The 26,538-nt window shown below is 39.8% G+C and overlaps 3 protein-coding genes across 10 annotated transcripts in view; 1 reads left to right on the top strand and 2 right to left on the bottom strand.

Annotated features, from left to right (window-relative positions):
- Positions 1–638: 638 nt before the first annotated feature.
- Positions 639–10,945, bottom strand: LOC149623166 (uncharacterized). The gene is made up of 9 exons (XM_089852985.1): positions 10,612–10,945; positions 9,072–9,552; positions 8,321–8,385; positions 7,986–8,245; positions 6,532–7,591; positions 6,028–6,188; positions 5,813–5,952; positions 5,564–5,724; positions 639–4,031 (listed from the first exon to the last, which is right to left on the bottom strand). The coding sequence occupies exons 2-9, from the start codon at positions 9,493–9,495 to the stop codon at positions 3,981–3,983; spliced, it is 2,322 nt and encodes a 773-aa protein (XP_089709111.1). The 5' UTR covers positions 9,496–9,552; positions 10,612–10,945; the 3' UTR covers positions 639–3,980.
- Positions 10,946–12,072: 1,127 nt separating this feature from the next.
- The window catches only part of LOC149623162 (putative fatty acyl-CoA reductase CG5065), a 132,369-nt gene continuing 117,903 nt past the window's right edge, over positions 12,073–26,538 (top strand). For 6 of the 7 annotated variants that reach the window (XM_089852995.1, XM_089852999.1, XM_089852998.1 and 3 more), the window contains exons 1-2: positions 12,073–12,277; positions 16,592–16,862. The gene's annotated coding sequence lies outside the window, so the exon portion shown is untranslated. Of the gene's footprint in view, positions 12,278–16,061; positions 16,442–16,591; positions 16,863–26,538 lie in introns of those variants that run through there. The other variant, XM_089852996.1, reaches the window with a different exon arrangement.
- The window catches only part of LOC149623165 (queuine/queuosine transporter SLC35F2-like), a 55,930-nt gene continuing 47,214 nt past the window's right edge, over positions 17,823–26,538 (bottom strand). The window contains exons 2-8 of one of the 2 annotated variants that reach the window (XM_089853001.1): positions 24,938–25,047; positions 23,727–23,920; positions 22,650–22,809; positions 22,422–22,578; positions 20,581–20,666; positions 19,854–20,008; positions 17,823–19,785 (exon numbers count right to left, since the gene is read on the bottom strand). In XM_089853001.1, coding sequence (XP_089709127.1) covers positions 19,330–19,785; positions 19,854–20,008; positions 20,581–20,666; positions 22,422–22,578; positions 22,650–22,809; positions 23,727–23,920; positions 24,938–25,047 — 1,318 coding nt within the window. In that variant the 3' untranslated portion in view covers positions 17,823–19,329. The remainder of the gene's footprint in view (positions 19,786–19,853; positions 20,009–20,580; positions 20,667–22,421; positions 22,579–22,649; positions 22,810–23,726; positions 23,921–24,937; positions 25,048–26,538) is intronic. The other variant, XM_089853002.1, reaches the window with a different exon arrangement.

Here is a 26,538-nt window from a genome sequence, read left to right as displayed (position 1 = left end):
TATAAAACTATAAATATAGAGTAATACCAGAGGGGATAATAGAAGAAGGATGACACTGTGTATCCTCTTAATGCTTTAGTTACGTAACGTCATTCTACCCAGGCTCACCCTATTAGTTTGTTTTCCCGCTCATCCAACTCCAGAGGGGCATCGCACCGTGCTAGGGTGAATTCTATAATTGTTTGGCACTAAATCCCCAGCAATCATCCCACAAACCTTGATTGTCTTGATGTGAGACAAAATGCGCAAGCGCGTCTTGCCAAATATTTAAACGCTAATAGAGTAATGATGAGGGAACTCTTTACATGGCGTATGTGATTCGTTTTAGTAACCTTGCTCTAAATGTTCGGATGTTGGAAAGAGTGACGTTACACTTACCCCGCTTTGTGGTACACTTCTCTCGAAGAGAAGTATTATATACTTCTGGTAACACCGAGAGGGGAGGAGTTACGGCGATATGAAGTCAATTTTGGTAGCCTGAGCTGACGACCTTCAATGGTCGCCAAAAGATAGGATAATTTAAGGTCACGAGAAAGTTCTTGATTGCAGGCTAGAACGGTGTGGCTTAAGAGGGCCAAATTGGCTGAAAACATTTAGGTCTAAAACTACAAATAGGTGTAAATAAATTAAACTGAAAATATTTTGTAGCTCTGTGATAACAAAGTTTAATGTATATCACATTTAGGCAAATTAAAATATTTTTCCATTGAGCATGTGAGGTAGACAAACTATAGCGTTTGTACTTATTAAAAATAAAAATTAACGACATCAGACACTACGATGTTGTACCGGTATTGGAACAAAAATCATATTAATTAAAATGCTCGCAGCTTCGCGTACGTACGGAATAAGCCGAAAAATATACTAATATTAATAAAAAATAAAATGAAATATTTGGCATTATAATATTCATTTCTAACAAATTAATATAATAATAAACATTAACAATTAACACGTGAACCCTACCTACGAATTAAAATTTAAAATTAAGCCTGGAGAACGAGTTAATTAGCGAAACTTACGACGTCACGACTCACGCGCGTAACTATAACCATTAATTACATAAATACGTTCAAGCAAAAGTTTATAAGATACGTTACACGAGCATGACGCAAACTACGCAACTCGAACTAGTTCAAGAACGACGGAAGCGAGAATTGAAGTCCTACACTCGGTGGTTAATTTTGCGGGACTTAAGTTCCATCTAGTCCTATTTTGTCCGCATTACTAAGCCTTTGACAGCGCCCAAGTCACCAGGCGTCGCTTTACATCGAATCTATGACCTACCTGCCTCACTTCAGTAACCAGTAACATACTTATGGAACATATCTTACGAACTTACGCTTCAAGTTAGAAAAGTAGTAGCGGGACCAGATTATTATATACCATACTAGAATTAAAATTAGGGTTAAATTAAATCATTAGAGGCGTTAAAGAAAGCGGTTGGTAATTAATTAAAGGGGTAATGAACCGTGGAAACGAGTATCTAATTTTAATCGATTATTGCTGTTTTAAAAATCAATTTACCACAGCGTTTCTGGCTCTGAATGCGCGCGGTAATTCAAGTTTCAAGACAAAGTTACTAAGTCTAAGTCTAAATTGACTAATATTAAATATAGCTCGCTCCCACGGTAACTAGCCTTAAAGGTGCGCACTACGCAACGTTAAAAAAAAGTTCATTAATTTCATTTTAAATTAAGTTATTTATATAATAAATATTTGTATTTCTGTTACAATAAACAACAACTAAACTTTAAACCGGTGGTGTGTTTTCTTTTTTTGTAAATAAACGCTTGGTAATTTGGTTTTCCGATGTAATATTGCTCAAAATAATGTTTGCTTTTCTTTTCTTTTTCGTTAATAACCGAGCATTATTTAAAAAGTGCATTTTTACTAGAAGCGTAATAGTTCCGAATTGTTTTCAATTAACGCGCAATTACTACTTAAAACTAAAATGATATCTTGACCAGCAAGAAAATAATTCTTTTCGCGAAATTTGCTAAGCCTGAAACTGAAAGTGATATTACTTAACGTATTTACAATTACTAATTAGGTTCTTTCTTTTCTAATATGGTATAACACGATCAAAACGATTATAAAAAATTAACTATAAAGCGAAGTTACGCAACAATTTGCGCGTTGCTTAATCTCTCTCTGAAAAATAATAATCTTGGCACAAACTTTAAAAATATAACTTGAAGACCGGGGGGGGGGGTCGCAAAGGCAAACGCTCGGTTGAGACACTGCGTAGCTTTCCAAAAATTGGTACAAATATATAATGAACCAAATTTTGGAGCTGGTTGGGCGTAATAACACTACGTAACTAACAAGCTTTAAGAGAGCAAAGCTGGAGTTTAAAGGGCAAACGCCAGACGCGCAATTATTTGTCACCAAGATGATAGTGTGCTTTACTACGGAAGCCACTCCAATAAAAACTGATGTGTGGCGAAAGCGTAGAAATCAGACTTAGCTTGCCATCCCAGTTTGACCTAATAAAACTTAACAGTTAGAAAATATCTAACTGTTGGATTACCAATCCAGTGTGTTTCGATAATGTTATTACGCCGAACCCAGCCCATATCAACGAGAAAAAAACAAAGGCCTAGCAGCTAGTTGAAATATTTTGCGTTCAAAAATAGCTGCCAATTACATTAAACAATTAAAATTAGTCTCTAAACGATAAATCCTACGAAAACATGCCAATATCCTTTCCAATAATAGAAAAAAAAAATGGAATTATTGATCAGTAAGAACACTTAATTTCTGCGCAAAATTCCACATCACTCACTGGAAGCGTAGCAGCAAAATTCACCCTTGACGTGGAAAAAAAAAAAAAAAAAAAAAGAAATTCCGAATTGTTTTTACCATCCGGTAAAACATATGGTTAGGTTTAACTATAGGTAGGGTAAATCCACGAAAAAGATAATTATTACCATAACACTGTTTTGGCATGTTTTTCCTTAAAACTACCACATTTTCACACGTACCGCATTTAAATAGATATGTTGGAACATTGTTTTTCAAAAATGGTTGGATTTGGATTATTTTTCATTGTTCTTTATACTTTACCGGGAAGGGGTTGGGGAGGGGGAGGGGGGGACTTTAATGGGATACTAAAACGGAACGGTACAAGAATTATTTTAATTATTGCCATTATACCTAAAAACCACAAATACCAAAATTCATTAAAGAGAGACTGATTTAGTCTTCCTTAAAAAGTACTTTTCACAAAATCAGCGTCTCCTTTTCATGAAAACCGCGAGTGAATTTTAATATTACGAGTAATCATTAGCGAGCAGCGTCCCCTACAGGCGAAGAATCAAATTGAACGCGCACGCGTGTACGTACTGAACATTATAGCCAATTAAGACCAGTTTTTTCTCAGCGATCTCGCAATATTCTACTCCTAAAGGAGACGCGGCACGCCTTAATATTGTTAAAACGCCTATAGCGCAGTTGTAAATTGAAATTCACTCGCGAACCCCATAAAACTACAGCGGGAATTTTGGTACATTGGTTTTTAAGTATAACGTCTCTATATTAAAATACTAGCGCGTTAAATTACCCCTTACGAAACTTTTCCGAGTCTAAAAAGGCTAGGGATATCAATGCGGGGGGGGGGGGGCGGGGGGATTTTCTAAAGTTGAAAAATTTAAAAATCGAGAGGGTTCTTAAGCGTTTTTACCGCTAAATCGAAGAATGTTACGTACTTTTATATTTTTGTTGGTTAAGACGTGATGATTAGTTCGAAATATTTTAAATATATACTCAAATTCCGTCACTTATTTTTTTCATCCATTTTTTCCGGAGTAATTATATATATATATGTATGTATATATAGTTACGAAGACAAAAACACCAATATATATTTATATAAAACAAATCCGATAGTCTTTCAGCCGTAAAAACGTCTCTAATATCGCGGCGTCTTTACGGGCTTATATTAATTAGTACTTGCGATGATAATTATTATTGCGTCATCACCCATTTTCAGCCGCGTCACCTCTGCATATTGGACAAGTCCGATTTGCCTGAGAAAGATAAAAAAAGGGGAAACCAAATCGTTAGTTTGATGGAGCAAAAGTCCGTCGCAAGCGTCGAAATGTACGCGAAAAGGTTCATCCCTAATACTACTTAAGTAAGTTAGTTAAGGCCTCGCACGAGGTACACTATTTAGTGACGGTTGAATATTCAGGGTTCATACAACTTTTGGAAATAAATTTCCCTGATATTTCCAGGCTTTTCCCCATATACTTCCCTGAGTTTTCTATGTTTTTCCCGTATATGGAGTATCCTATGGAGCAAATGTTAACGAAGGAGGGGGGGGGGGCAAATATGACTATCACACAATCAAAGGACATCCCCGTATCTCTAGTAGAACCAGAGTTATGAGCCTCCAAAGTACAGTGTAATGCTATTCCTATGGAGGTGGTATGTTTATGAACATTTTGCTTAATTACTCAGCCCTGTTTGACGCAAATTTTCACTGATTTCCCTAGTGATCGTACGGGGTGAGATTTTTGTCGGGTCGGGCTCCGGGTCGGGTTGCGAAAAAAAACCCCGGAAAATCGGGTCGGGTCGGGTCGGGGTTTTCCTTTTTAATAATATAAATGTAATTAACATATTTTAAAGAATTATACATAGTAGCTATGTACTATGTAATGTAAAGACTAAGGAATTTATTTTCAGTAATTTAGTTCCAAGTTATCACTGCTTTAATGAATCCAATAGTAGGCGAATCTACCATATCATTGCTATCTGATAGAACGTCGCGGAAGGGATTGGGATTGGGGTAACTAATTGTCCCAGAACAGGCGCATCTTCCATCTGTAAAGTTTCCAAATTGTCTTTGTCCTATGTCTTGGGCAGTGGCTGAATGGGGTTTCTGGTACTCGTGAAACTCTTCTACCTTTTTTTCAATTTTTAAATCAATTTCTCGCAACTTAACACACAATTAATACATTGGCGTTTGACGGACGACCATGAAATTGCCGAAATATATCAGACTGTTCTACTGGCTTTCGAAGCCTCGAGACAGAAAAAAATTAAATATTCAAGCTCGCCCTACTCAGATTCGAGTTCCTATCTACTGCATTACAAAGCGCGACCGTCAATAATAACTTACCCTCTACTACGGGCCCACCCCGATTTTTTTCAAAACCCGACTTCAAAATTGACTGGCCGGGTCGGGTCGGGTCGGGTTGGAAAAAACCGGGGATCCCCGACTTCCCGGGTCGGGTTCGGGTTCCCCGTACGATCACTAGATTTCCCTGAATCTTACTAAAAATTCTAAATTTCCCTGAATTTCCCCTGAGGTTTTTGTCAACTATTTATTTCCCTGATTATTCCAGGTTTTCCCTGCTTTCCAGGTTTGTATGAACCCTGATTACTTTCCCACCCGAAGACGGCGCAATTACGACGTCATCACACGATGAAACTTAATAGTTTCTAAACTAAATTTCGTATAAAAACGCCGCGTACTTCGAAACGGATCATACGTCACTGCTCAAAGGGCGTAAAGAAAATCCGCGGCTTACTTAAGAAATGATAACGAGTGGCTTACCTTTAGCCATTTATCGACGCATCTGGCGTGGAATTCGTGACCGCAGGGTAGAACTCTTAATATTTGCCTCAGTTCAAAGTCACACATGCAGACGACGCAGGAAAGCTGCTCCGATTCGTGCGTTTCAGGATTGAACCGGTACGATGGTAAGAGATCAATTTCTAGAGTGATAAAAAAAGAGCGTAGAACAATCTTAGTACCACATTTTCCACGATATCGGATTCCCCCCCCCCTTGGACAAAAACTGACCGGCTTTAGTCAGTCCTCTGGGTTTGGCCTCTCCGAGTCTCTCGGCTAAATTGAGTAGCGCTTCGTAATTTTCCGCTTCGGGAGACTCGGGACTGGCAATTTCTTGCACGTAAGGGATAGATGGATTGGACAGCATAGCTCTGGAAAGAGAGAACCAACACGCACTTCCGCGTCTAAAGAAAGTTTATACGCCTAAAATCTTCAAGGAGCCTTACAGAAAATGGAGAACAAAGCCGGAGTAAGTGTTCGAAGCGGGCGTAGCTCCAGCCGCTATTAGCGGTCCCCTCCATCTGCGACTGGCTGGTGGAGGCCGCCTAGCTGGAGGTGGTGGCGGCGGCGGTAAAGGCTGCTGGAAATGTCGAGCTAATTGGTTGCCCTAAAAAAAACATTGCGCAATTCGCATTTATCTCGTGTTTACGCCAAAGATTATGGCTCCACGAGTGATTGTTCTACGAAATAAGTCGCGAGCGGTGGAAGAACTGACTATACGCGATTATCCGTTCTCCCCACTGAGTTCTTGTTAATTCTCAATTAAAAGTTCGCCAGATCCTTATGAATTATAATTTCGACGTTACACCTTCGTAACTCCGCGCCTAACTTCCATCAAACATCAAGAAATCTCTCGTGTACAACTAATTAATTTCTAGGGACGCGTGCCTTGATAAAATTCGGTTGGCGATATCGCGCGGCTTAGAAATAATTTGAAAGAAGTTACTTACCATACAGAAAAAGTCAGTTTGAGCTGCCATGGCTAATCCATGATCTTGTACTTGATGATGCATAGTCGCGGGGCTGGAAGCCAAGGGGTTTCCGTGTTGACTCAGCGAAGGATGGGGCGGAGGCGGTACCATATGGGGTGGAGGCGGCACGGGAGGTGGATGATGTTGGTGATGATTGAAGTGACCAGAAGGCGGAGTCAATCCCCCGTAAATATTAATCGGGGCTCTCCGATCTAAGGGATGTTCGCCGTTCCCGTCCCCTACATTCGGCGTCTGCGGAGATTGCGGAGTCGTCGGTGACGGCGCGTTGTTAAACTGTCCATTATTGAACTGAATCGAACTAAACGGAACTCTCTGCTGTCCAGCCAGTCCGATTTGCTGCCCGATATTGCCAAAGGGGGAAGGTACAGTTTGCGGTCGATTTATAAGATGAGGAGGGCCACCCGGAGGCGGTACTTGCGACTGGAATCTCGCGCCGACGTTAAAATAGTTATGAGGACCGTTGGAACCAGGCGGCGAATGAGGTGTAAAGGGATAATGTTGCTGTCCGATCGGAACGTGCTGCGACGCGGCGTTTTGTAAATGATGGAAGCAACAACCGCACGAGAACGAGGGAATGGCGTTACCGCTCGCGCCCGAATTACTGTAAGGATGCGGAGGAGGTGGAACACCGCACGTGGTGAAATGAGAGGGTGGTGGCGAATGAATGTGCATTTGGGTCGTGCCACCACTCGTCGTACAGAGAGGTAAGGGAGGCGTCGGGGTCAGCGATACTGTAAACGAGTTAATTCCTTGAGAGATATCGAAGACGTAGTTCTGAGGGGCCACTGACGGTGGCGGTAGATTCTGCATAGGTTGTCCCGACTGAGTCGGCGCTTGTTGCTGATTGGGACTTAACGACGGGCGAGGCAAAAGCCCCGGATGATGAGATTGAGGCGCAACCGATACCGGTGGAGGTTGAGGCTGATAATTTCTTTGGTCCATATTGTAGTTTGGGAGCGGTGGAGGATGCCAAGGCCCTGGTCGATCACGGTAACGGCTGTGACGCATCATGGTTGGGCTGGAATGTACCCAAACGTTCTACATCTTCTCATATCTAACAACGAATATCAGCGCCGCACAAAGCTCCGCTAACCTATTTCATTTCTCAAATTTAGCTAGACTGTTGGAAATTTTACAGGGCTCGACCGCGCTTCTTATTATATTAGTCCCCAAACCATCTAGATCCCTCCGAACGCGTCCCTGCTCCTTCACGTTGGGTTGAAAGCGCAATTTGTTTCAAGTAATTAATTATTATTAAGCATTGTGAATTTCGCGCAAAAAAAGTCTGTTCCACCTTGAATCGGAACATTTTGCCGAGAACAGTTTACAATGACACGAGGATTGCCTGACTTAACCTTTGGCATCGTTACAAGCAAATTCGACTCAACAAAATAAGCAAGACGATTAAATACCTCCGTCTGCATCTTTGAATATTTCCGCATCTCTGATCGTTAAGTTGCGGCGGAAGTGGAGGAGCTAACCGTCGTTGCGCTATATTACGTCGCCATCCATTTCTGTCAGCCATATTAGAATAAAACGGATCCCAGGCAGCGAAGGGAATGGGAGACGAAGCTGTACTTGGAATGCCTTGCGCTTGTTGAGCCAGACTAGAATGACGATGGTCCATTCCGTGGTTTGATAGGCGACGACGTTTTCTGCTGGGACTTTCGCTCTAACCATTAAACACAAAGTTAGCGCGTCTTCCTTCATTAAAACACTTATGTTTTCGCAAAATTCTAAAACGTACTTTGCGAGACGAGTCATCATTGCCTCGCACAACCGCGTATGGAAGCGGCGAATGTGGTCCGTGATCTGAAAATGTAACTCTGTCAATATGGTAACGCGCAACTTGACGTAACCTAAGTTCCGAGATATTAAGTATCTCTAATCTAGATTTACAAAAGGAAATGCGAAATTTCTCCAAGCGTTCCAAATGGAAAAACGATGTAAGTATCCACCAACATCATAGTGGAAGCTCCATAGTGGTGGTGATACTATTCCCAAAGTCAACTCTATTATTTCACTGACACACGTATGATAAAGTAATTTTACAGTAACAATGTTTAAGAGTCTTAGTAACACTGGGCTTTTCGACATTTGTGGAAATCTTCAAATGTTTGAACAAACTATTGATCAATCAAATAAATCCAATAACAATAAGATATAAATTATCAAGTACGTAACAGCTGGATGTAACAGATCCGAATGAAACGGCTGGAAGTTGTCCAAACAGCGACAAACGCAATAATATTTAAAATGGCACATTACAAACCCAAAATACTCTACTTTTTCCCAAAATATTTCGTGGAAGTTAAACCAAAAGCTACCAGGAAACTTAGATATTAAGACCGACATTTTTTAACGGATATAATAGCTTACAAATTAATAACTTGTACCCTTACGTTACAATCCAGCTAATATGTTTATTACCAAATGTTCAGACGTAGACTTAAATGAGTAATAACGTTGTTTACAAAGAGGTCTAAAATGGAACTTACCAGAATGACTTCTTCTCGATCCAGGAACTTCCCTAAACTCGTAAATTGGAGGGGAATTTCGCTGAATATAGGCTGGCGAGATCCCCAAAGGAGGTTGCTGTTCCAAGGTGGGGGATATAGCTAGAAGTCCACCGGGTGCGGATATGACATTCATTTGATGCGGGCCGTTGTAGTGATCCGATTGGTGTAATGACATGGAGAAATTTGAGGCTGGATTGGCCAACTGGCGGATTTCTTGCATACAAGCTTGGGGGTCACCCTGGAAGACGTGAGAGTGTTGACCTCCAGATGGCGCCATGAGAGAAGGTGGCCCGTGATTTTCATGGTGATGCGGATGGTGATTGTGGTGGCTCGTCTTCTGGTGCAACGTTGGATGGTATCGAACCGATTGCTCTTTTTTACTAGCGCTCGGTGCCACTGGCATTATTCAGCTGACCTCAATTGTATTTTTTTTACTAGATTTTGATTCAATTTGAAGGATCTGAAATAGGTTTTTATTCAAAATAAATTGGGATTAAAATTTGGAAAACGAATTCGTATTTAATTTGCTCAGTAACACATGGGGAATAAGAGTACAAAATCGCTTTTTAATTGTATCAACCTCAAAAAGATGAAATTGTGCATTAATCACGAAGCAGAAAGAGATGCGTGCATCCTTGGTTTATCGTAGATTTTTTGTGAGAAGGAGGAATTAATATTCATTCATTAAATGGGAAAAAGCGCGGAACTGAAGATATTTGGGACTTTGTCATTACTGGCTTAAATGCGTTGATAATTTAACATTTTCGTAAAGTACTTCAATGAAAGATTATGATGTAAACTAAAATATATTTTATAGCCATAATGCCATATATACATGAAAATACACTAGCGATTCTAAGGACATCGGAACAAACGAAATACACTGGAATAGGCTAGCAGATCACAAACATGGGCACAGTTATTTTTTAAATACAATAGACTTCAATGTTTTATAACTGTTATGAGGTTTCCCAATAAATAAAACCTTCACTGTTAAATGCAAGCAGATAAACACGAAAACTCTAAACATTTAATTCATTCATAATACAAGAGGGAAAATACTCCCAGAGTTATTTGCAATAGATATACACGCAATTTTGAATGTTTCACAATCAACATACATTTCCGCGAAAATTACACCTTTTCTATTTCTACTGTAATTTCCACGAATTACGGATTTCCTAAGAATTAACTTCATGCGTGAATTTCTAAAAACCTCCATTTTGAGTAGCTTACGGACAGGGAATCCAGTTTCGAAAGGACCCAAGCTAGGCAAATATTACTACTACTATCAATGACAAAAGAAGGCCTAGGAAAAGGGGGAGGGGGCTGTAAATACGGCGAAAAAAATACCCATATCTACGCCTAAACAATATAAATAACTCTACCTGGCTTCGTACAACTCCCTTCGTTTGCTTTTAATTACATTTTTGCCTGTAGAAAAAGGCTTAGCTCGCGTACGAAACGATACAAAGCCGAGAAAAAAGATTAGGCCTAGTTAAAAAAAAAATTGGCTTACAAGTTTGAAGGCCCAGAGTTCCGAGTTATAGCTGGAGGCTGCTTGCTAGCTGTGTCGTGAATCCAATACGAGAGGGTGCACTACGAACGAATACGCACTAAGCCTAAATTCTTGTGTTAGGCCCGACGTTTTCAACAATATATTTAACCGTGAAAGAAAATAGTATTTAAAGAGCTTCGAGCGTACATTACGCGGATTTGGCTAACTAAATCCATCGGTTTTATTCATTTCTAAGGCCAGTTTCTTTCACCATCCAGTCCACCTCTCAACTACCCCACACGACACGACCACTCTCGCAAAATGCCCGTGCGAACTGTAAACCTGCCGCCGCGCTTGATTTGCTGTCTGCAAAGTCGGTATAGACAGAGTTGAGAAGATGAGCCTACCTACGATTTTTACATAACGACGCCGGAAAGAACAGTTTCAGCTGAAAGCCTAATGACAGTTCCCAGAGATAAAAAACACTGTCTCCTAGAGTGAAAATAAGTATGGCCTATAGGTAGAATTTTTATGTTGTATTGAAGGGGCTTGCTTTCCAAACTCGGTCTGTGTTGACCATGTTAGCTGTCTGTAATCTTTATTCTACCGGAACAAAAGTAAACAGTATAAGGAATAGAAACTGTAAATAGTTGTGATTTGAATAGGAGACTTAAGCCTGAATTTTTATTTTCTGCTCTGTCCCGGTCAAAGGGTCCCGGTCTCCCGGATTTTAACTCAAATAAAATAGTAACGGAATATTTATATTTACACACGACACGAAGCTATGAAATGTATCTCATTTTTTACTGGGACTGAAGTATCTATTCCTTAAACAGTTTGTTTGATAAAACCATGGATAAAACATGGAAATGATAAAAAACTGTACCATGGAGTAATATGAAAATTGATTTTTAACCTCAATCTTTTCCACAATTTAAGGCATCTTTCCATAGAAAAGTCTGTCTACTACTGAAACCGTGAATAAATTTTATACCAATTATGACAATTAATCTTTTCTTTCATTACAACAAGACTACTTTTTATAGAAGCCTAAACTTACACTCCTCAAATATTAGTTCGTGGGAACTACTTATTCCATCGTAATAATCCCTGATTCGTATTTATTTTCCTCATCGGAAATCTTGGAGAAAAGAGGTGAGATAGAGTAGTGATAGTAATGTTCTTCCATACCTAATCCTATAACGTAGCCTCTCTACCCCATCTACTGTAACGAAGTCCTACATGGAGGGAGGACTTCGGTGCCGTAGGTGGCGGTACAGCAAGGTTAGTAAAGTATAAATAGCTATAATGGGGGTACAGAGGCAACGCTATAGGTATGGGGCTTTCATCTTTCCCTCCATTCCTCCATTCCTCTCTCCTTCAAGACTGAAGAGATTGCAGAGGCGCCGAGGAATACCTTCATGGGTTAACCAAAAAGGGATAAGACACAGGCAGGCTTGGCTTACAGCACCAGAGAGCAGCACCATCATAGACGCCCGCCATATAGGGAGTGTAATTGGCGGCAAAAGTTATAAACATGTAGCGTTATCTGACGTCTCTTACCGAATTTCAAATAATTCATACTCGAAAGACAGATTTAAACCCGTTAGTTTTCAATTTAATAAAATTATTTACAGTAATTTACTAGAATAGTTTCGGTCCGACCGTTTGGTATGATAAAAAAATGGTGAGTGGATTCCAATATTTACTCTATAACATTAGGCTTAAAGGGACTGTAAAGAAGGCATCGGCGGGTGGGTAAAAATTATTTGAAATACGTCAGAGGCACGTGACCAAGGAGAGGCGTGGTTCAAAGAAGCTTAGTTCGTTTTATTTCGAAAACCACCACTTCCTGGAATTGGCGCTGCAATCTCGCGAAAAACAAGGACTAGATGTCCAGTTCCACTCCATGAGGAGTCTTTGTATCTTGGCATCACGTGATGTCTGTGACGTATTTCAAATAATTTTTACCCACCCGCCGATGCCTTCTTTGCAGTCCCTTTAAAGGTATCCTCTTGTTAGAGGTAAAATGTTGATATTTTATTCTATAGAAACCTTGCATTTTTGACTCTTTGTATATGATAATTATACTTATTTCATTAAATACTATCCGCAAAATTAATTAAAAAGGGGAATGAAGTAATTTCTTTCGAAATTAGGTTATGCTAAATGTTGTACTATGCCAGTTACACACGTGGGTAGGTATTATGATTTAACGCTGTTTTTCAGGATTCAGGAACATGTTTTAAACTCATAAATGATTCATTATTCCACATAAAATTATTCTTTGAAATAACTTTCGTCGAAATAGATTCGTTTCACCGACCCTCTTTGAGTTGCATTGTGTAAATGAAGTTTAAATACTAAGCCTAGGTTCCTACTCTGTAAATATTTAGTATTTATTCTAAAAACATCTTAAAACTATGAAAATTTGGGAAACTACACAGCGTAAAACCAGAAGCGTAAGTTTATAATGCCAGAAGTAAATAGTGAAACCAACTTACACCAAAAATATACCCCAGGTAATGCCACTTTAACTTCCCCCTGGCTATGTCTGATACAGTGTCAATAGCGTTGGTGTCACTCACTACGCTAACTTCTGGAAATTTCATTTAAAGAATGCAGATTACAACCTCAACTATTATTTGGTTCTCCACACGCGCCCTCACGACGGGATAAGGGGTCACTGGACACTTTGACCAATAAGTTTTCCGAAATTTTGATAGGTTAACTAAGAAAATGCGACACTATTTTTGCACACTCCAGTGGACAATGTCCTATAAATTTTTCAGTCAAAGAAGGGGTCACTGGACGCATGTCCTATCAAAACTATTTCTTATTTCCGACCCTGGCTCGAGGTTGGTAAGAGAGTGTATTGTAAGAGGAGTAGTAAGCTAGTCAGTTTTAGCATCGTAAACCGATCAGAGTCTGAGTTGTAATTCAAGGTTCTTTTTGAAAAAAAAAAAACAATTGCTGTCATATACAGCATTTACATAAGATATTTCTGTAGGCCTTTTATTAGTGGGAGTGGCAAATATTTCCTGTCGGTGGTCGTGCTTCGTAGCATTGACAGAACAACTCTAGGAAAAGGGGACGGTAACCTAGTAAGTCCCGTATAGCATCTCCAGTTTGAAATTTTATGGTCCCGACCTTGGACTACTCCCGGCTAGTCGCTCGAGCTGATCGAGACAAATTGTACAGTGGAAGGCTAGCTCCAGTGAGCACGTATAAGAAGGAGAGTCAAAGAGGGAAGGTAACTATAAGAGCACAGCCCTACATCTCTCTCACGCGCAATTACCTCGGCGCAGAGCCGAGGACCCAGAAGTCACGTGATCCGTTAAGAATACTGTCCGTACACAAACTTCTCTGATTTTTATCTCTCTGTTGCGCTAATAGACCCAACCAACAAATAAACAAGTTCGCTTGGTCTCGTCTCCATCTAAGGGATAGGATCACGTGACTAACGAAATTGACTGTAGTACCATCTGTCGTTGAGCGACGGAAATATCTTATTTTTCTGATTGGATTAGAGTGTGACTCTTGGGGTAAAACAGGTTCTGCGCGTGGCAAAATCAAGCCAATCAGGTTATGCCTTTCTCGCCTCAAAACCCGCGAACGAGATCTGAGCCGTTATAAAAATTCAAAAGAATTGTTGGTTGGGTCTATACGCGGGAGTAAAACGCTACCTTCCATCTCGTTTTTTGGCGCCTGCGCTGTAGTCATTTTGTATCATGAGAGTGCGCAGAGACGGATGGCAATGTATCAAACCCCATGTACATCCCGATCCGATACTAAGGGTTGTCCAACGCCTTTTTTACGTTAAAGAGGTTTATAGCGCATGTGCGGAACTCTGATACCGAGTCGCAGCTCGTTATCGGTTTTGAAGGCAGAAGGGGGGGGGCTGACGGAGAATTTGGTCCCTCCGATCCTCCTTCTCACGCGTACTTACTGATAGCTCTTACAAAACACAACAGCCTCCATGGTCAAACTACACCCATAAAGCGTTCGGTGGTCACCACAAATCTTCTGACTTCCTGTATCAACCCAAATAAATAAATAGTATCAGAAGGGGATAATAGAAGAAGGATGCCACTCTGTATCATCTTAATACATTAGTTATGTAACGTCATTCTTCCCAGGCTCTCCCTTTTTGCTTGCTCTCCCGCTCATCAAAATACAGATGGGCATCGCGCCGTAAGGTGAATTCTATAACTGTTTGGTACTAAATCCTCAGAAATCAACTCCCTAACATCGTCTTGGCGTGGGACAAAAATGCTCAAGCTCGTCTTGCCAAATAGTTTAACGCAAATAGAGTAATGATGAGGGAACTATTTATCGCGTATGTGATTCGGTTTAGTAACGTTGCTCCAAATGTTCCGATGTTGGGAAGAATGACGTTATATACACTTACCCCGCTTTGTTGTACACTTCTCTCGAAGAGAAGTATTATATACTTCTGATAGTACCTACTGTGTTGCTTTTCACTCGGCTTGTGAAGTTCGCGACCTGCAAATTCATTTTAGTTTTAAAGGCAAAGGTGCTCTCGATTAAATAAAAAGGAAAATTGATTTTTTTTTTATATCGCATAGTTTGTGAAAGAGGGCATTGCAAAATCTAATTTGCATGTAAAAACAACGAAATTCAATTTTCCCTTAGCAATAATGAAATAAAAATATTGTCCCCGTTTTATTCAATTTTCATTTTTAGTTTCGGAATTTTCTTTTTTTTTATTCCTTTTCAATGGTCAACGTTTTCAACGGGATGGCCCCAGACATTTTTATAGCTTCGTGCTGACTGACCACATACTTTTGTAATGTGTAGGTCTTTGTAATCTTAAGAAGAAATAGGGTAAACACTAAATTCAGGGTTCGTATTGAACCTGGATAAGTCAGAGATTCGGAAAATGGTGAAAATGTCTGCGGTATATCTCAGACTTATTTTTACCTCTCCAAGTGACGATGACATCATGGAGAGGTATTGCACTGGACGTGTCTGTGTGTGTGTGTGTGTGTGTGTGTGTCACCGCGTTCGCAGCTATCAAATCGGAGCAAACGTGTTCGCAGAAAGCAATTTTTGACTTTCACTTCCATCGTTAGGATAGGATTAAGAGGTTCGCGGCGATCAGTTAGGGTTACGAGAAGCGATTAGCCTCCCAAAGGTTCACGCAATTGCGTCTTTTCTTATCATTTATTGTGGATCAATCTATATCTATATAAATCAAAGTCCTGACTGACTGACTGATAATCAACGCCCAGCCCAAACCGCTTGCCCCCTTAGAAGGCTGAAAATTTGCAGGAACGTTACTCATGAGTAGTAGACGCGTACCAAGAAAAATTTTCCAATCCGCCACCATATTAAAAAATGGCGCCCAGAAATGTAAAAAATCTTTTCTATGCAACAACGTCCGCGCGTTTCAACCGATTTCGCAAATGTTTAGTACACTGCTTTCCTTTAACCTATTGACGGGCTGAATGCTCTTTTGGGCTCGATTTGTCGCCATCTTTTAAAATGGCGACCAGAAATTTAAAAACCCTTCGTTATGGAATAATGTCCGCGTGAAAAGTAATAAAAAAAATGTTCCGACGGGCTGGTGGGTCAACGCCGAGTGCCTTCGCTCCTAGGGTGCTACAAAAATATTAGTCATCAGTAAAATCTACCCATTCTTTGTATCATTTTGATGGAAGTTCTTATTATACGCGAGCGACGCCGCGGGTAACAGTAGTCGCCTTATATACCCTAAATTTTCAAATATTGTTTAAGAGGCATACGCTTGAATTCAAACGCCAACACTAGCTATATTTAAAATGATTTTAGGAATGAAGTTTCCTAAAACGATTTAACTAGAATTAAGGTAAATTTAATGACGATTAAAATAATATCAATTATATTTATTTAATTATTTAATAATAACCTCTTAATCGCGTCTCGACTCGGAGAGGTTTATTTTGGTTTCCCAACCTGTTACGTTTACCTGAAATTAATAAATTTCTTTTACTTTCAGATTGCTATTTAATGGATATTTCTTCGAAAGACCACGTCACAATGGTTCCCAAACGCGTAGTTTTTCGACCCATTCTTTAAATCGGGTTACATAAATAAATTTTGAACTTTGTAGTGCGTGCCTTTTAAGTGTTTGTTACGTTACCTTCGCGGTTAGATTATTTAATTTATTAACCAAGTTTAGCCTTGCGAACTTTTCGCGTGATAGGTTAGAATCGCGTTTGTGTGTGACGTCACGATCTTTGGATAATTATTTCGATCATCGTTAAAATGTAAGTACAATTAAATTTTATTCGGTGTGTTTAATTTTTGATTTGTCGCTCGCTTTGTTACGTGTAACGCTCTTCGGTCAAAGACAGCAGCGGCGGGTGGGTAAAATAGAGCAATCTCAGTTATGACGTCAGTGTTTTCGGTAAAACGTCACGAGATTAACTTTGGCAGTGGGCAGCCATCTTTGGTACCTCTTTGGTTCTATGGGAAAATAGCATGAATGACGTCACACTTAGGCTTCTGAGATAGCTTTATTTTCGAAATACGTCACAAAGACTCCACATGGAGTAGGACTAGATTACAGCGCCAATTCCCCGAAGTGTTAGCTTTCGAAAAAAAATGAACAAAGGTTCTTTGAACCACGCCTCTCCTTGGTCACGTGTCTCTGACGTAATTCAAATAAGTTTAACCAGAAGTGAGATGAGACTAGAAGTGAAGGGCTCTAGCATTGATAGAAGATCCTGGCACTAGTGAACAAATTAGAGGATTTCATGCCGCTTCAATCGCGCCTACACTACTGAGAAAAAAATTGGTCGAGTTCCAAAAACATTTCCTACCCCCTTCCCCTCAACCTAAAGCGGCCGAACACGGACGCGGCTCCTTGAATCTAGTTCGGCAGTCTACCACCGCGAGCGTCTCACGTTTTGGAGGGAAAATTCAGAAACCGCTACTAGAGGGCCAACTGTTCTTGTGTTATCAAGAATATTCACTTTCGCCGAGTGAAGAATTTGGTTAGCTCGATACTTCTGGTCTCATCTCACTTCTGGTTTAACACATCTGCCAATGACTTCTGTACACTCCTAGTTAACTTCTTCCTTTATTTCCTACACTTCCTTAAGTAAGCCTAAATAACAAAATTAGTTATATATTTATTGTGTCATAAGTTTATGACTTACCTACCATCGTATAAGTGCGAAACGTGAATTTTTTTTTAATTTAAAACAAAATAATTCGAAACGAAAAACAATTGAAATTCGTTTTTTATTTAAGCAAATTTGGGTGAAATTCATTAATGAGCTTTTTACCATTTCCCCCACTGGGGGTTTTTGGGGTAATTATTTTTATTAATTGGCCCACCAGACAATATTTCGGGGAAGGAATTAATTGACAAATTTGTGGTGGCAAGACTTTAATTAATTTTAATTAACCCGAGAATCTATCACAGTCAAATAATGAAGCATTTCGTTTACATTTCATTGTAAAAGATCATTTATTGGCAGAGTACTTTTAAAACATTTCTTAATTAGTTTCCTATGAAAAATCTTTTTAACGCAATTTACGTAAGTACTTAAATTAATATTTAGACCGAATTTATTACTTTAAGAACAGTTATTTTTGACTCGAGCTGCCACAAAAGTCAAAATTTTTAAGCTATATATTTTTTGTTCAGTGACGTCACTACGCCATAGAGAAAGTACACGCGCATTAATACGTAATGTTAAACCTCATAGGAATTTAAGAAGTAGTCCCCAACAAGTGTCGTATATATATATATATACCTATATTTATATATATATATATGATTTTTTTTTTTTTTTTACATTAATAGATTTTTTTTTAAATCGTTGTAACAAAAATTATTTACATATTTTTTTAAGAAATTTTATATGAATTATATATTTTAATAGACTGACTTCGATATTGGTAAAGATCCAAAATTACACTTACTGAAAATTCAGGGAAATTTAAACTTTTTCAGTAAAAATTGGGAAATTTCTGAATCTTGATTAACTTTTCTCCAAGAACATATTCAGGTTACGCAAGAACGTTATTATGCCGGCTCCATGAAGTTATACTGTTCATAAAATAAGGGAGGAGCCTTTTATGGCAGTTTAGTGGCGCCCTCTACGGGAGAGCTAGATTTAATTTTAATGTTTGTTCCAAGAAGTTCAATATTTGACCTTGTACCCTTCAGACGGCGCTGGAAACGTATTTTAAGGCGCCATCTAAATGGGGGGGGGGGGCTGTACCAATATTAAATGAAGTACAAGTTTATGATACAAGCTTGGAGGAAAGAGGTTAGATAGAGTTACAACCTCCATACCTATCACGTAGCCTATGCAGGGTCGTACGTTATGTAAACGTCGACAACGCCCCCTATGTCTTAAAAATAGAGGCTGATTGATGAAAATTAGCTTCTATTTTGAAATGGCGCTACGCGGCAGCACTTAAAAATTACCTACCGAAGGTAAGGACGTGTGCAAGGTACTCTGGGAGACTATCATTGCCGTATATGGCCCACGAACACGCTATTTCATACCACCTCTCTTCTCCAAGGTACCGGGCACGGGACCGATGTGTACGATTCCACCCACGTTCTTAGGGTATCCTCAGTACGTTCTTGTTGGTTCAAATCGTTTCCAATATTGAAATCAGTTCATTACAATTATAGTACGAATTAATTTTTTAATCGTCCGTTTGTTGCGGTGGCAAACAATACTGCAAGGTGTCTTTCAATATATCTGGGCATCAGCAATTATTATTTCTACTGTGAAGATCCCGGGCGACAAAAACGGCGGAGCCATTGCGTCCATGCGCGAGGGGTGACTCGTACTGATGGCCCGGATTACCGGGCGACTGTTGAACTCGCACTTGCGCGTGCCTTTGATATCCTTCGTTGAAATCATCGTGCGCGTGCGTCGAGTGTATACTGGCGGCCACCAGGGCGGCGTTGTGCTCGTTTTTTAATTGAACGCGCGCGTTGGGGTCGATTTCTTCGCGCGCGCTACTCCCGATTGAGATCGAGTTATAACTACAAATGGTGCTACACGGCGCGTGCGCGGAAGCTACTTCCGGGTCGCCGTGCGCCTCTAAGGCGATGGCCATCTCGTGGTATCTGGCCGCCATTAAGGGGGTTGGTTTTAGCGAGTACACCAAGACTCCCAATAAAACCAAAAGAAAGGATAAGAAATATAACCAATGAAACTGCAAAGATAATTAAAATGATTAATTTTAAATTAGTAACGAACTTTATTCTTATCTGATTGGTTTACCTTAAAATTAAAGACGTAGAGACCAATGGCCAAACTATAAAAATCCGCCGTTAGAATAGACAAGTTGGCCGTAGTCGCGCTGCTTAATTTCAGCACCACTGGCATCGAAATGTAAATGAAGAAGAGGCACAGCGAAAAACTGACCAACAGCACCACTTAAGTGTTTATTAATCTTTAATTAGTGCCATGAAACGATTAAGTAAAACGCTCTTAACAACAATAATTCATTTTGAACCAAATTCAGACTTTCATAGGAAGTTTCAACGAAAATGTGAAACGTAAATAGAAATAAGAGAAAGTTCTATTTGACTTTATCAGGGATAGAGTTAGTTTTTGAAGTAGGAATGGAGAACGGTTAGTATTTACTTCAGTCCGACTCATAGACCACCCAGTATAGAGCCCCTCCCTCCAACACGTAACGAAAAGTTTAAATCATCTTATTGGCTCACTTAAACTGCGTTTCGATTACGTTGATACGTAATTCCTTTTTACCTCAGTCGCTATGACCCGCCTCTTCTTTCATTTCCTACCCCCCACCGTCCTGTAAAAGGGGGTCCGGGACGTTGACGCGCGCCCATATTACTCTGTTCTCCATTCCTACCCCTAAAATTAAATCTATCCCTGACTTTATATTTAAATTCTTGTTGTTCAGAGAGTTTTAATCAATTAAGTAATTTAATCGGGTTAGTAGGTTAATTAAAATAATTGGAACAAAAATGGTACGAACCAAAGGTTGTAAAAGAAATATTATTATCACCTTCTTGCCACCGATCCCAATTTATCGTGGCTATTTCATTGCGTTCCAAAACGGCCCTAAAAATAAAGGTGGTTCAACCAAAGGTTCATAGATATAAACAAAAAGTATACTTCATTGCCAGTTTCATTGACACCAAATTGTCGCTCACCCAATTTTCAACCCTCCCAATTGTCGGACACCCAATTTTCAACCCTCCCAATTGTCGGACACCCAATTTTCAACCCTCCCAATTGTCGGACACCCAATTTTCAACCCTCCCAATTGTCGGAAACCCAATTTTCAACCCTCCCAATTGTCGGACACCCAATTGTCGTAGACCTAAGTCTTCTTGGTAAAATTAATTTATAGGAACGCTGAGATATTTCGATTTTAAATAAAAGTAAGTCTTGAGAACTCTTGACTGACTAATAAGCTCAAACGACATTATTTAGGAAGCCGAAGACTAATTTGCCAGGGACTCTAGTGGCGTACTATATAGAGATTTAACTAGAGAGGAGAGGGGCTATGTATGTTTAAATTCAATAAGTGCTTTGTAATTATGGCGGCTATTAGAATGCACTTAGTGTAGATTACATCAATTATCGAGTAATGGCAGAAGCACTCCTGAAACTATAACCAATTAACATTGAGTGCCGATATTGTATAGCTTCAGGGTAATAAGGACCGTCCGAACCAAGAACTCATATACGACCCGAGAACGTACGTGTATAAACCCATCATGGGTTTATACATTTGTTATAAGATCGCCAATAGAGTAATGGGAGTACTACGCACGTGCAAACGTTATACCCTTCTATCTCTTAGCTTAAGCCACGTTCACACTTACACGGGAAACCGGTTCGAAGCGATTCAAAACGGTTCTAAAGTTAAGTGTGAACAAAACTGATACTCGAGAAGCTAATTACAAAAGCGGTTTCTTGAAGTTGCTTCGCGATCAAACTTAAAGCGGTTTTGGAAGCTAGTTTATAGTTTTCAGGGGTATTTCACTTGGTATGAGACTATAGTATTAAGGGTATTTTCTCCGACCTTAGCAGACAACACCAACGAAAAGATAAGCAGACAGCACTAACAGAAGCGACTTAAGGTGTGAACCGAGGCTGTTGAAATCGCTTGGAACTAGCAATAAAGAGTGTTTAAAAACTAGTTGGGCCAACGAGTTGTGCAAGTGTGAACATAGCTTTAGTGTCATCGCACTACTGGGCTCGTACAGTATCCCCTCTTACAAGAGCGTGTCCAGAGGGAGGGATACACAATCTACCCCTCTCTACCGCCACTGGTCTATATGGGCGATGAAAGTGGGAACCCATCGGGAATAGTGAATGGAGAAAACGTCAGATCGTGGTATGTTCTCAGGCCTCATATACGTTCTTGACCGGATGATATTGGGTTTGAAATACGATGCATTAAATCTTGACAGATAATGTAGGGTTGCCACAGTACTTGGAATTTTAAAATTATTATAAAACTAGCGAATTTCGCATTAGAATTTTGTTACGGTAATACTATAACACGAATTAATATATTTAAAAGTTCCCGACATATTAGTAATTTTTATAACCACAAAATTCGGACTATTCTACCAGCAAATAAACTTGAAAATAAAAATAGGTTCTAGAAAATGACTTTAGAGGGTCAGGGATTGGCAACAATGTACCGATTCTACTTAGACAAAATGGCAAATACAGTCTTAAGGGCTCCGTTTTATTTGTGTTCGTGTGTTTTCAATTTAAAGGTTACGAACTTACGTGACAACAAAATTTTCAAGGGAAATTATTTATAAAGGTCAGGTGAAACATTGGGCTTGTACTCACAATTGAATGCCGTTGATAACGCTGCCAAATAATCCGAGCATTCCGAGGAACTCTATGATGTCGTACGACTTCACGAAATATTCCTCGGCGACGTTACTGGTCCCGTAGAGGGCCGCTCCCGTAAGGCACAACATATCCCCCAACAAACGGTTGCTGGCTAAATACAACGTCATCCGTCAAATTTTACGAGTAATTCAAATACGAGTACGGTTAAGATTGGTTAATTACCCGCTTGACCAGTCTTCTCGTCTATGGTGTCCGCCCAGATGAGACAACCCACGCCGACCAAGGCCACGCCAACTCCCAAAATATGAATGATCTTGTATCGAATTTTTAAGACCAACCATGATAACGCCAAGACGGTTGGAATAGTGAAACAATCAAGCAACTAAAATAGAACCAGGGACTGCATTGTTGAGTGAGTTAAAGTTAGGATGGTCGGGGTATGAGTATCTTCGAGTGACTGTCTTTACGGAGAGATGAAGAAGATGGCCACTCTAACCCCTAAGAGTGGTTGGGTGGTCAAGTTGTAGTAGGCTTAATTTGTGGTTGATTAAGGGTTTGAATGGACAGGGGTATCTTTGAAGACTGACTCTTTATTCCAGGGTAAAAATGGTCATTATAAGAAACGTTTGAGTTGGGTTGGTTAGATATAGCTGGTCCTATAATGGATTGAGACTTTGGGTTAGGATGGGCTGGAGTATCTTCGGGTGAACACGTATGTCAGGCGATATGGTCACTCAGAGGAAAGTATAGTTGGGTTAGTTGAAGTTATTGGTTTAATTTGTTGAAGAGTAAAGTGATACGATGGCCATGGAGGCTTTATCTTAAGAGGAGGGAGGGGTAAGCGCAACCCTTCCAGTTCCACTATACAATTTGTCTCGATCAGCTCGAGTAGACCAAGATCTGGACAATTAAATTTCAAATTGGAGATGCTAGGCGGGGCTGTCAATGCTATGAAACCCTACCACCGACAGCGAATGTTAGCCATTAACAAAAGGCACACGAGGCTTACCGACAGGAAATGGAAGTGCCCACAGAAAAACCTCTGGTAAATACTGCAGAGGACAGCGATTTTTTTTTCTAAAATAACCTTGAATTACACCTCAGACTCTGATCGGTAAACGGGATACAGACTCCATTCCATGGTGGGGCGGAACTGTCCAAGTAATTTGCATAATTTATAATTGAACAATGGATTTGGATTGACTTGAGATACATCTCAAGAACGAGTGTTATTGAACAACAAGTGAAGAGGGAGAGTGACGGATAAGCTGGCTATCTGTGTACAATAGCAATACTGACCTGAACGCTGGTCAAAGTTGTGTACTGATAAGCTTTAACAATGAGGAAATTGGCTTCGACGTCGATGAGGGAGATCAGGAAGTACTTCCAGCCCCGTTTCCTTAAGACGGAGATCAAACCGTTGTCTCCCGATCGACAAGCCAACCACGTTGTGAAAACCATACACAATAAGACGTAATTCAGAAAACTTTGAGCTAGAAATAATTAAGTAGTTAGAAATCTGGGAATATTTTTGAATTTAACGATAGCGAAAGTTTATAGCTTAGAACAAAAAGTATACGTCATTGAAGCTTGCTCGCGCCGTGTTATACGAGAAATCCCCTTTACCTCTCAGAATAGTGTCAACCCCCTCTGCGTTTGTTTACCTTCGCGACCGTAGCACAGGGAACACGCGAGAATAGGCTTAATATTGTAGCGTTTGAATCGCCACCATAAAGTACTATCTACATCTATATAAATCAAAGTCCTGACTGACTGATTGACTGACAGATAATCAACGCCCAGCCCAAACCGCTTGCCCTAGAAGGCTGAAAATTTGCAGGTACGTTACTCATAAGTAGTAGGCGCGTACTAAGAAAGATTTTCCAATCAACCGCCATCTTAAAAAATGGCGCCCAGAAATGTAAAAAATCTTTTCTATGCAACAACGTCCGCGCGTTTCAACCGATTTCGCAAATATTTAGTACACTGCTTTCCTTTAACCTATAGACGGGCTGAATGCTCTTTTGGGCTCGATTTGTTGCCATCTTTTAAAATGGCGGCCAGAAATTTAAAAACCCTTCTTTATGGAATAATGTCCGCGTGAAAAGTAATAAAAAAATGTTCCGATGGGCTGACGGGCAACGCCGTGTGCCTTCGCTCCTAGGGTGCTACAAAAAATTGGTAATCAGTAAAATCTGCCCATTCTTTGTATCATTTTGATGGAAGTTCTTATTATACGCAAGCGACGCCGCGGGTAACAGCTAGTTTTCTATAAACCCTTGACCTCAAAAAAAGCTCTTTTCTGATTGGTTGGTTCGAGTAGGGGTTGAGATTAGAGTTGTTTGCTTCCCTTTTTACAAGACGTATACAGCCAAAGGCTGGGAAGTGTGAACGAACGTCAACTTTGTTTTTATATATGAACTTTCGATAATAGTTATTACATGTCCAAAAATATAGTTAATTAAACAATAAAGCAATGACAAATTAGAACTAGAAATGAAGTATGTTACCTGTAGGGATGTAAACTTTGTAAGTACCCTGTAGAAATTGACTCGTCACTCCGGTTCCGCATAATAGAGCCGAAATGAATTGACCCAAAATAATGGCCTTCCAAACATTCCTGCAAAATTGATAAAAACAGTCATGTACTTAATGTTAGCGCTTTGCCAGTATTACATGATAATATTTTTCTTTGAACCGTTGAACTGTTAACGCGAGAAATAGTAACTTAGAAGGACGAAAGTACTGTGGGTATACTTTGGACCATTTTAGTCGAAAATCTTTTATGACATTTTACCCTAAGGGCCACCCTAAACAAGTTATGATTAGAGTGTTTTACACTTGACCTCTTAACTAAAAGACAATACCAATTTAACTAAGGGGTTATCCGTAAAACACTCTTACAATCGTAACTTGTAAAGGGTATTTCTTGGGGCAAAAAACGTAGAACATTTTCGACTTAAAGTCGACCAGTGTACTTCGGCCCTTTTTGGAACCCCCTGACCTCTGTGTAAGATTGTTTTAAACATCCACTTTCATCATCAATTTTCGTCTCGAGAATTTCATCATAGCACGTGTAAATAACACGCGGGAAACAGTTATTTTTTCCGCCAATCAATTAATTTCACGAGACATATAAATAAAGTCCAAGTGCAACAAAACCTCATTTATTTTATAGAATCAACTATTGGGTAGTTGAGGAGGTTAAAGAGAGTTCAGGGTTCGTACGACTTTTAGAAAATAGATTTCCCTGACATTTCTAGGTGTAAGGCCCCCTGTAACTTCGGGATTGGTTATTTTAGTTGGAGCAACCCCTTCTGGCTCAAGACTCCCCCTAGTTTTACCTGAATTTACCTAAAAATTATAAATTTCCCCGAGTTTTCCCTGAATTTATCTAGAAATTATAAATTTCCCCGAGTTTTCCCTGAATTTATCTAAAAATTATAAATTTCCCCGAGTTTTCCCTGAATTTATCTAAAAATTATAAATTTCCCCGAGTTTTCCCTGAATTTATCTAAAAATTATAAATTTCCCCGAGTTTTTCGTCAACAATTTAATTCTCTGAAATTCTCAGGTTTTTCCAGGTTTGCATGAACCCTGGAGTTAGGAATCTCGCAAGCGAGTCGCGTATAGAAACCCCCTTCAATTGTTGATTTATTTTTGGTTTTTGTTGGTTAGTAGTAAGTTGAGTTGTGTTCCAGGCCGAGCTGGTCCGTTCCGTTTTCAGTTAAGCCTTGTTGTACGGTCAGCTTCTATTTTGGAGAGGGTGGCCCTTAAGAGGGGCTTAGACCACCATTACGTGGAAGAGCTCTCTCTCTCTCTCTCTCCTTTGAGCAGAAAGAATCTTATCGGGTCGAGAACGCTTGTTTCGTATGTGTAATCCATCGGAAATGTTTTCTAACCCTCGAGAACCACCCGGGAAGTGTTACCATTTATTATTGAGCTCTATAAGGGACGTAGCTTCGAATGTAAGGCTTTCTGGGGATGGTCGCTCATAGTCTAACCTGAGTCCCGCAAGACAACAAAAGGATCTCTACTCGTCCGAGGTATCAATCGATCCGACCAGCATGCTAGCTCTTAAGGACATGTTTCGCGTTGCATCGATAATCTA

This window comes from Phalangium opilio, unplaced genomic scaffold, assembly GCF_054372755.1.
Source record: "Phalangium opilio isolate 3A_F unplaced genomic scaffold, DU_Popi_V2 ptg000113l_1, whole genome shotgun sequence".
Taxonomy (NCBI): Eukaryota; Metazoa; Arthropoda; class Arachnida; order Opiliones; family Phalangiidae; genus Phalangium; species Phalangium opilio.
This window is presented reverse-complemented; position numbering and strand designations above follow the sequence as displayed.

Excerpts from the sequence above, each read along its gene's own strand:
- LOC149623166 (XM_089852985.1), bottom strand. The coding sequence starts at position 9,495 with ATGCCAGTGGCACCGAGCGCTAGTAAAAAAGAGCAATCGGTTCGATAC. Across the intron at positions 8,246-8,320 it reads ATGATGACTCGTCTCGCAAA|AGCGAAAGTCCCAGCAGAAA; the intron begins GTACGTTTTAGA and ends TTTAATGGTTAG. Across the intron at positions 7,592-7,985 it reads ATTCAAAGATGCAGACGGAG|CCCAACCATGATGCGTCACA; the intron begins GTATTTAATCGT and ends GGTACATTCCAG.